General features: G+C 40.2%; 1 protein-coding gene across 1 annotated transcript; it reads left to right on the top strand.

The window, feature by feature from the left end:
• LOC106603653 (beta-galactosidase-1-like protein 2) lies at positions 1 to 9,977 on the top strand. The gene is made up of 19 exons (XM_014197572.2): positions 1 to 216; positions 654 to 839; positions 1,540 to 1,608; positions 2,167 to 2,262; positions 2,750 to 2,858; positions 2,982 to 3,074; positions 3,277 to 3,358; positions 3,485 to 3,549; positions 3,699 to 3,783; positions 4,113 to 4,250; positions 4,445 to 4,525; positions 4,732 to 4,838; positions 5,075 to 5,221; positions 5,412 to 5,483; positions 5,613 to 5,691; positions 5,795 to 5,882; positions 6,117 to 6,228; positions 9,540 to 9,656; positions 9,837 to 9,977. The coding sequence occupies exons 1-19, from the start codon at positions 125 to 127 to the stop codon at positions 9,921 to 9,923; spliced, it is 1,905 nt and encodes a 634-aa protein (XP_014053047.1). The 5' UTR covers positions 1 to 124; the 3' UTR covers positions 9,924 to 9,977.
• The last annotated feature ends 568 nt before the right edge of the window (positions 9,978 to 10,545 follow it).

The following is a 10,545-nucleotide window of genomic DNA, read 5'->3' as shown; positions in this document are numbered from 1 at the left end:
TACATTTTCCCCAGCAGATCCGAGCAGATTAGATGTGTTTGTCATTGGAAAGAGTTTCATTTCTATAAAGTAAGTACTGTCTATCAACAGATAACAGATTAACATATATATTTACTATTAACAGATGGTTGTTCTAAGAATAAGGAAAGCCCACAAAAGACGTTATGCACTTCTCTGTTTGAGCATTGTTGGGTTCATCATGTACCGGTACCTGGGGTAAGTAAGATAATAATATTTTACTTATTATTCATTCTACGGCATGTTTTATGAGCATGAATTGATAGACTGAAAGAAATGTTTTGTCTTCACTTCAATGATTAGCCCTACTCTGAAGTATTGGACTCTCGCACAGTTCCCCTTTTCTATCCAGTATGTAAAAAGGATGAATACAACTGTGTGTGGTTTCATGCATATCATTTCTTGATAGTGGATAACACAAAAATACCTTATTTTATCCATATTATCTATTTGTAAGATTGGAGGACTATGTCCCATCTGGAATTTCAGCAAACTTGGGGTCTTATTTAAATAAAAAAATCTCCAAGCACAAGGCTATGAATTGGAGTAGCCTAGAAAGGAGTGCTACTTGTGTGACCTGTATTGTTCAATGTTTATTGACTCAAATCAATGTGTCACGGACAATTCTTGCCTAGTACTGCGCCCGGTGGCAGGAGAATGAGCAGGAGAGTAGGTTTGAGTGCCAACTCGTCCCAGTTCACCTTGGAGGGAGAAACATTCCGTATTCTGGGGGGATCCGTCCACTACTTCCGGGTCCCTAGAGCCTACTGGAGGGACCGCCTGATGAAAATGAAGGCTTGTGGCATCAACACCCTCACTACGTAGGTAGCATACAATCACTAAGGCAATCACTACCTTTGACCATCTGAAATGGCATGCTATTCATAGACACTACTTTTGACCAGAGTCCTATGGGTCCTATGGGTCCTAGTAGTGCACTATACTAAATAGGGTTCCAATTTGGTCGTAACTTAAGCCTACAGTACAATACTTACTAATAAAATAAAATAAAATTGTATTTGTCACACGCTTTGTAAACAACATGTGTAGACTAAGAGTGGAATGCTTATTTACGGGTCCTTTTCAAACAATGCAGAATTAAAGATAAAAATAAATACATTTGAAATAGTAAACCAAGGAATTGAATAACGAATAACAATAATGAGTAAAAAAACATTTGGCTGTATACAGGGAGTACCAGTACCGAGTCGACGTGCAGGGGTACAAGGTTGTTTATGTAGCTATGAATATATACAGTAGGTAGGGGTAAAGTGACTAGGCAACAGGATAGATAATAGACAGTAACTGCAGTATATGTGCTGAGTGTGAAAGTGTTTGTGTGAGTGTGTGTGTGTGTAGCATCAGTATGCGTGTGTGTGTGAGTATGTGTATGTGTGTGTGTGTGTGTGTGTGTGTGTGTGTGTGTGTGTGTGTGTGCGCGTGCGTGCGTGTGTGTTGTAATAGTTCATGACCCTGGTCATTTGTTGGGCGATAATGAGGAGCATTCTGTTTATCTTGCAGATATGTACCTTGGAGCTTACATCAGCCAGAGAGAGGGGTTTTCCACTTTCAAACAGAGTTGGATTTAGAGTAAGGACTCCCTATTCCTCCTCTTCACCATTTACAGTTGAACGTTTGCAGCTTTCCATTGCTCTATACAAACACAAACAATTGCCTTTCATCTTATTTATCCTCCTGGCATTAATACTCAAACGACTGAAATGTATTGGCAATTTCATTCTACATCTTTTGGCATCAGGTGTCGTTATTACTCGAGCTGCCATGCTCATGGGAGTGAGTAGCAGATGCACTATCCTGACAACATCCAATGCATCTCCACAACAACAGCGCTTGCTGTGCAATTAATGGCACTGCGGTCAGGTCACATGATTCCCATGTTTCTAGGGGACTTGGGTTCACACCAATTAGATACGTCTATGATTCACAGAATATTTGCAAATCTGACGCTCAAGTGAAACTTACACTCCAAAATCAGACCTCAGTTCAGAAGTGGACTTATTTTTATATCTGAAAAGAACTGACAATCTTTGGTTCGGAGTGATGTCCCTGTTTTTGCCACTGGTGTTGAGGTGAAGTAACTGGCGTACCTGACTGATTATAACTCTTCATCGTGTCTTGTTTTCCCAGAGCCTACATTAACTTGGCTGCTGAGGTAGGACTCTGGGTGATCCTGCGTCCAGGGCCGTACATTTGCTCTGAGCTCGACCTAGGAGGGTTGCCGAGGTCAGTCAGCTGTCTGTCTATCTATTTGTATGTTTGCCTGTCTATCTGTCTGTCTGACCTTCCATTTTTAAACCACCGCATTTGGAGTTTGGTGGAATTGAGGCCAACGGAGCCATCCATTTTGAATAGGAGACTCTGCCATACACTACTTTACTGTTGAATTGTCTACTCTTAAGAGTCACGACATTTCTGAGGCAACATTCCTCAGTAAATGTAATAAGGAAGTCGGAGCGTGTAAATGTGTTTTGCACAAAATGGTACAAGGTACCATTTTGATTGTAATATGCGACCATGGGGACCAGGGTAAACAACTTATGCTATACCCCAGGGAGGAGTGGATTGGTTGTCTTCTAGCTTTCTGTCCTCCTGGGAATATGACTCAACAGTTCATGAACAGTGAGTTTCACTGACTACAACACCCCCAATTCTCTTTCTCCCTGGCAGTTCTAATAATACTTTTCCACACTCTCTTCTTCCCTCGGTTAAGTTGGCTTCTTCGTGACGGGAGTATGAGGTTGAGGACTACTCACCCAGGATTTGCTGAGGCAGTCAATACGTTCTTTGACAAGCTCATTCCAAAAGTGGTTCCTCTACAGGTCATTACTTGGTTCCTATTCGAATAGAACCTGGCTGTAGCCAAACTAAAGCTATAGCTGATAGAATATATTAGCGGTATAATTGTCCTATATCATTTGAAAATGTATTTTTTGTTTTTTCAGTTCAAGAAAGGAGGGCCAATCATTGCTGTACAGTTGGAAAATGAATATGGATCATTTGCAATGGATAATACTTACATGCCTTTCATCAAGGAGGTAAACACACACACACACACAAATATACACACACACACACACACACACACACACACACACACACACACACACACACACACACACACACACACACACAAATGGACAAACAATGTAATTACGGTATGTATGGCATTATCCAATGAGGTTTTATAATTTTGGGGTCATGTCCAGTATTGGTACTCACTACTGTGTTTCTTCATAGGCTCTACAGTCCAGAGGAATCAATGAGCTCTTACTGACGTCAGATAACCATGAGGGATTAAAGGAAGGGGGTGTGACGGGAGGTACAGTTTATCATTACAGTAGACTCACAGAGTCCTTGTTTTACACTGTCCTTGTGTCCACATTCACTGATCAAATTTCTGCTGTCATTTTACAGTATATTCCTTTCATTCCAACCTATCTTATAGTAATCAGAACAGTGAATTTACAGAAACTAAATCAGGGGGACATCAAGTATTTGAATGCTATTCAGGTACGTCCCATCCACTCCACTTGCTCCTCATCTTCATATTAGAACATTTTCAACAAATGCTTAACAAAGGTTACTAGGAAGATCAGCAAAGTATTTATACATTGGCCATGCTTTAAAATGACACAAGACTGTGTATTTATGCATGGCAGCCCAATAGCCCCATGATGGTGATGGAGTACTGGACCGGCTGGTTTGATGCATGGGGAGACCTCCACCATGTCCTCGCACAAGAGGGTAGGGTTGTATTTTTAAGCTTACTTACTTACTTAGGCTTTGTCGTGGTCCCTCCATTTCTCCCTGTCCTGAACCTCTTTCCATGTGTTTCCCTTCATCTTTCCAGTATATGCAGGATTCCGCAATGATTTAAAAGTAGCAATCAGTGAAATGACTAATATTCCTTTAGCTTATTCTGTAGTTTTTCAGACTGTGGAGTTTTTCTGAAGTTGCTGTTCATGAACATATTCTTGTGCCTGTCATTTCCACATTAACATGCTTCTCCAAAATGTCAGTTATTAAATTGTTTGATATCTGCGATGAACATGAATGATCTCTTTGTTCGTCAGATATGGTTTCTGCTGTACGGGAGATTCTGAGACGCGGCATGTCCATCAACCTGTACATGTTCCACGGAGGGACTAACTTTGGCTTCATGAGTGGAGCACTGACCAACCCAATCTACAAGGCACTAATCACAAGCTATGGTATCTTATCTAGATATTTATTCCAGGTTTTAGCAGCATTCCAATTTACACTAGTGGCAATGTGTTTTGAAGTTTCCTCTCACAATTTAGTATTGTATTATCTTGTATTACACATTGCCACCAGTGAGTGGCAGTGTGGACCAACATGTCATAAGAGATCTTCCCTGTCCCGACTGATGATTTCTGTGATCCAGATTATGATGCACCTCTGTCCGAATCGGGAGAATACACGCCAAAGTATCACCTTCTCAGGGATCTATTCAGTCAGTACCACAGTAAGTAGATCACTAAACGTAAAAATAATAATTAAATAGCCCGACTTTTGTCAACTTTAAGGGCTGGTTTCCCGGACCAGTAGAGAATCCCCATTGAAAATGTGTTTAAATCCAGGGTTAGTTTTACTGTAATCTGAGTCTGGAAGAGTGTAAGGGAGAGTGTGTTTGACCTTGTCTGATGACTCCCTTGTCCTTGTGTGTCGGAGGTGAGAAGCTCCCTGATATGCCAGCCCTGCGTTGGAAGGAGACGTATGAGCCAGCCATCATGTACCAGCACCTCTCTCTGTGGGATGCCTTGAGCTTCGCTGAGGAGGTATGCGTGTGCATATGTGTGTGTGTGTGTGTTTGTGTGTGTGCGTGGGTGTGGGCGCTGGTCCATGTGTAGGTCGGTCTGTGTGTGTGTGTGTGTGTGTGCGTCTGTTTGTGGCTCTGTGTGCATATGTGCGTATGTGTGTATGTACTGTATGTGTGTGTATGTGTATGCATGGGTCAGATCTACACCAAACTTACGCTTCACGACAGTGTGTGTGGCTCTTTATGTCTCTCTAGCCATTTAAATCACCAACCCCAGTCAACATGGAGAATCTCCCAGTGAACAGTGGGAATGGCCAGTCCTATGGCTATACCCTCTATGAGACCATTATAACCAGCGGAGGCTCCCTCAAGTCTGGAGACAATGTACGGGACAGAGCCCTGGTGGGTCTATCCTATAGACACGATGTCTTGTTAAAATATAGAGTTTATGACACAGTTCTATCACATTTTTTGTTATTAAAATGGCCCTGTTAATGTGGAAATCTCTTATGATTCTCTTATGATAAAGAAGCTGGGACAATACAGTCACATTTGAAGGCATTTGTTTGACAGATGTGAAGTTTGTTTTTAGGTGTTTGTGGACAGACACTACATTGGCATTTTCAAGCATCAGAATCTGGAGCTAGCGGTGCCTGATGGAAAGGTACTGCAAGATGAACACGAGGCCTACTGGAAGCTACTTCCAAATAGTACCTACAAGCTTTTCAAGCTTTCATAATTGTCAACAACAAAAAGTATGGAGCCAAATAACAATTTAATATTCTAACTACAGGAGAAACGGACATTGAGCTTACTGGTTGAGAACTGTGGACGAGTTCACTATGGGAAAGCTCTAGATAAACAGCGCAAAGGTGCACACCTATTTTGCCTATATTATTCTACTGTAGCAGAAACTGGTAACAATGTCCTTATTTTCAGCTTTGATGCCTTTTTATTTTCTGTGTTGTATTTTAGGTCTCGTAGGTGACATTCTATTGAACAACACCCCTTTGAGGGACTTCACGATATACAGTCTGGATATGAAAACCAGTTTTATTGATAGGTTGGTATATTTTAATTTTCAACTTGTAGTACTTGTAAACAATCAAGCTCATAAAAAGTATTTTTTATGAGCTTGAGCACTACAGATACCAATCAAGCACACCAATGTTTGCATGTGAACATTTCATGGAACACATTTCTGTTGGTGGCCCACTCTTTGATGGTATGCATGTACATATTAAACAGTGTGGCGTTAATATATTTGTGACTATACCTTGAGTAATATCTATTTCAGCCTCAACCAGGCACCTTGGATGTCCCTTCCACACGTTCCCAGTTTCCCTGGATTCTTCCTGGGAAGAATGTTTACCTACGGCTATCCAAGTGACACCTTCGTCAAGCTACCAGTGAGTAAATACAGTCATATTATACTGTGATACTTTGGCTGTGACACTTGCTATGGTGTGCGTGCTTCTCTCTGATGCTATTGTATGTTTGTTATCGTGGAAGTGGAGCAGGGAAGTCTAGTGATTAAGGGCCTGATTCAGACTTAGGAAATGCGCAATGAGCTCTTTGGGAGTGTCTCCCTTATGCAGACTGAATAGATTTAATTAAACCGCTGGAAAACCTCCCACTTGCTGGCAAGTAGATTTCCTCATGGAGTTTTCATTCAATGGAGTTTTCAGTACATTTATCTAAAGCATCCCTTTAAATACGGTGTACCATTAATTATACTTTTTTTTCTAGACTCAATATAATATATTGAGATAACGGTTTTCAGAATATTAGGGATCAATGAAAGAAAGCCATCTAAACATATGCATATTCAGAGCTTGAAAGGATCTGCAGAGAAGAATGGTAGAAACTCCCCAAATACGGGTGTGCCAAGCTTGTAGCGTCATACCCAAGAAGACTCGAGGCTGTAATCGCTGCCATAGGTGCTTCAACAAAGTACTGAGTAATGGGTCTAAATACTTACAGTACCAGTCAAAAGTTTGGACACACCTACTCATTCCAGGGGTTTTCTTTATTTTACTATTTTAGACATTGTAGAAAAATAGTGAAGACATCAAAACTATGAAATAACACATATGGAATCATGTAGTAACCAAAAAAAAATCTATTTTATATTTGAGATTCTTCAAAGTAGCCACCCTTTGCCTTGATGACAGCTTCGCACATTCTTGGCATTCACTCAACCAGCTTCATGAGGTAGTCATCTGGAATGCAATTCAATTAACAGGTGTGCCTTGTTCAAAATGAATTTGTGGAATATCTTTTTCTTTCTTAATGCATTTGAGCCAATCAGTTGTGTTGTGACAAGGTAGTGGTGGAATACAGAAGATAGCCCTATTTGGTAAAAGACCAAGTCCATATTATGGCAAGAACAGCTCAAATAAGCACAGAGAAACAACAGTCCATCATTACTTTAAGACATGAAGATCAGGAACATTTCAAGAACTTTGACAGTTTCTTCAAGTGCAGTCGCAAAAACCATCAAGCCCTATGATGAAACTGTCTCTCATGAGGACCGCTACAGGAAAGAAAGACCCGGAGTTACCTCTGCTGCAGAGGATAAGTTCATTAGAGTAACCCCAGCCCAAATAAATGCTTCACAGAGTTCAAGTAACAGACACATCTCAACATCAACTGTTCAGAGACTGCGTGAATCAGGCCTTCATGGTCGAATTGCTGCAAAGATACAACTACTAAAGGACGCCAATAATAATAAGAGACTTGCTTGGGCCAAGAAACAAGAGCAATGGACATTAGACTGGTGGAAATCTGTCCTTTGGTATGATTCGTCCAAATTTGAGATTTTTGGTCCCAACCGCCATGTCTTTGTGAGACGCAGAGTAGGTGAACGGATGATCTCCACATGTGTGGTTCCCATCGTGAACCATGGAGGAGGAGGTGTGATGGTGTGGGGGCTTTGCTGGTGACACTGTCAGTGATTTATTTAGAATTCAAGGCACACTTCACCAGTATGGCTACCACAGCATTCTGCAGCGATACGCTATCCCATCTGGTTTGCTCTTAGTGGGACTATTATTTGTTTTTCTTCAGGACAATGCCCAAAACACACCTCCAGGCTGTGTAAGGGATATTTGACCATGGAGAGTGATGGAGTGCTGCATCAAAAGAATTGGTCTCCACAATCACCTGACCTCAACCCAATTAACATGGTTTGGGATGAGTTGGACTGCAGAGTGAAGGAAAAGCAGCCAACAAGTGATCAGCATATGTGGAAACTCCTTAAAGACTTTTTGGAAAGCATTCCAGGTAAAGCTGGTTGAGAGAATGCCAAGAGTGTGCAAAGCTGTCAAGGTAAAAGGTGGCTACTTTGAAGAATATAAAATATATTTTAATTTGTTTAACACTTTTTTGGTTTCTACATGATTCCATATGTGTTATTTCATAGTTTTGATGTCTTCACTATTATTCTACAACTTATAAAATAGTAAAAAATAAAGAAAACCCCTGGAATGAGTAGGTGTGTCCAAACTTTTGATTGGTATTGTATATAAATGTCATTTTCCATATATATATATATATTTTTAAACAGTTTTATCTTTGTAGACTAATGAGGGGGGAAAAACAATTTAATCAATTTTAGAATAAGGCTGTAACGCAACAAAATGTTGAAAAATTCAAGGGGTCTGAATACTTTCTGAATGCACTGTACATATGTTGATATGTGTAATGAGTGTGTGCTGGTGGCAGGGAAGTCAGGCGCAGGAGAACGAACTTGGTATAAACGGAGTCGTTTAATAAGTGCTCACAAAACTCCGAAAACCAAAATATACAAAATAAAAAAATGGGTACAAAACCCGTCGCACACCAGAACATAACTTGCATATAACATACAATCACCGACAAGGACATGAGGGGGAAACAGAGGGTTAAATACACAACATGTAATTGATGGGATTGAAACCAGGTGTGATGCAAGACAAGACAATACCCATGGAAAATGAAAAATGGATCAGTGATGGCTAGAAGTTCGGTGACGTCGACCGCCGAACACCGCCCAAACAAGGAGAGGGACCGACTTTGGCGGATGGTTTCACATTTGTCTCCAGCGATAATAAGTAAATATCATCTAAAAAAATTGCTATTTGTAATTACAATCCCCTTCTCCAAACTCAATTACCTAGCTCTTATCAATTTCTGCATTATAGCGCATGGAGAATGGTGTTATTTCTATAGCAGATGTTTTTCCACTTGGAACCAACCGGTGCTCGGCCTTCTTCATGGTTTCCGCATGCGTAAAGGTGGTGAAATTATGAGGGTATTAAATCATGGTCAGAATACGGCGTATCTGTAGACTCACCTCCGCCATACATTTCTATGATCTCCACCACAAACCAATAGCTGGCTGTTACATGCGTTTCCTCACACTCAAGTTCAAGGTCAAAATACGCATAAAGATAAAAGTGCATAAAAAGGGAATAAAGTCCCATTGATGTGCCTGTAACTCAAGTCTGAATTCCTCCTAAGTGAATTGTAAATAGATACATTTTCTAAGAATGAACTAGAAAATCCCCTGAAAAAAATGTGTGTGCTTGCTTGTCTTGGTAGTATTTATGGTATTGAAGTAGTATGTTTGAGGTGGCTTTCGGCAAGCACATTAATTATTTATGAGGCGTAAACTAAAGGGGATGACAGTAAAGTTATGATGTTGATAATTTTGTAATGCCTATGATAATCTTTGCAGGGCTGGGGCAAAGGGGTAGTCTTCATCAATGGTTTGAACCTGGGGCGCCACTGGTATATCGGCCCCCAGCAAACACTCTACCTCCCAGGACCTTTTCTCAACAGTGGAGTAAACCAGGTAGGACTCACTACAAGCGCTTAGTCAGCAACATTATGATAAGATAATAAGACATTAAAAGAGATCATACATGCTCTTAGGTTCTTAGTCTTAGGTTCACAAAGTTGTGTTTACTTACAGTCTCGTTCAGTTACCCTCATGTGTTTCTTCATCATCTTAATTTTCATCATCATCATGCAGGTCATTGTGTTTGAAGAGCAGGAAGCTGATTATAAAATCACGTTTGAAGAGACTCCTGATCTGGGCATGGCTGTGGACATTCAGTAACTGCATTCCCAAGCTACTGTACTTTTAATAAACAATAATAATGGATGGATCTTATTTCTTTTCATTTTTTTTTTTCTCTGGGACCCAAAATGCTGTACATTGTATGGGGATAACTCAACTTATCGATCTTGAGCAGAATATTGTTCATCATTTTATTGACGTAAATGTTATCCAAACTGGATTTTTATTGAATCTAGTAACGAGAGCAAAATACCACAGCCTAAAAACAAAGCTATTTTCAACTGGAATCATTGTGTTGGCTAAACAAGTCATCAACGTCTGAATGTGTCATGATGACAAGTATTTTGGTTATAACAAATGGCATGTCATGTTAATGATAGCATTCTGGTGACTCTTGCTTCCAAACAAAATGTTATACCTGTATCATTTGACCACTGATTGATAGGCTACAAGAGCTTCAGCAGTTTTATTTTAGTATTCATCATGCATCAAATTGGCAAATATGAGTTTGTGTGCTGTATGTGCTTTGCACTTCAATAATGTCTCTTCCCTGAGACCAGGACTGTATAGGATTAATTAATACAAAATTAAACCAATGCTATGATTTTGAACAGAAATTACAATATCAACAAGAATAATAAACCACGTCAAACAAGGAAAG

This window comes from Salmo salar, chromosome ssa04 (genome assembly GCF_905237065.1).
Source record: "Salmo salar chromosome ssa04, Ssal_v3.1, whole genome shotgun sequence".
Taxonomy (NCBI): Eukaryota; Metazoa; Chordata; class Actinopteri; order Salmoniformes; family Salmonidae; genus Salmo; species Salmo salar.
This window is presented reverse-complemented; position numbering and strand designations above follow the sequence as displayed.

Coding starts and splice junctions, on each gene's coding strand:
- LOC106603653 (XM_014197572.2), top strand. CDS start 125: ATGGTTGTTCTAAGAATAAGGAAAGCCCACAAAAGACGTTATGCACTT. Junction 3,075..3,276: donor ACATGCCTTTCATCAAGGAG/GTAAACACACAC, acceptor GTTTCTTCATAG/GCTCTACAGTCCAGAGGAAT. Junction 5,883..6,116: donor AAAACCAGTTTTATTGATAG/GTTGGTATATTT, acceptor TATCTATTTCAG/CCTCAACCAGGCACCTTGGA.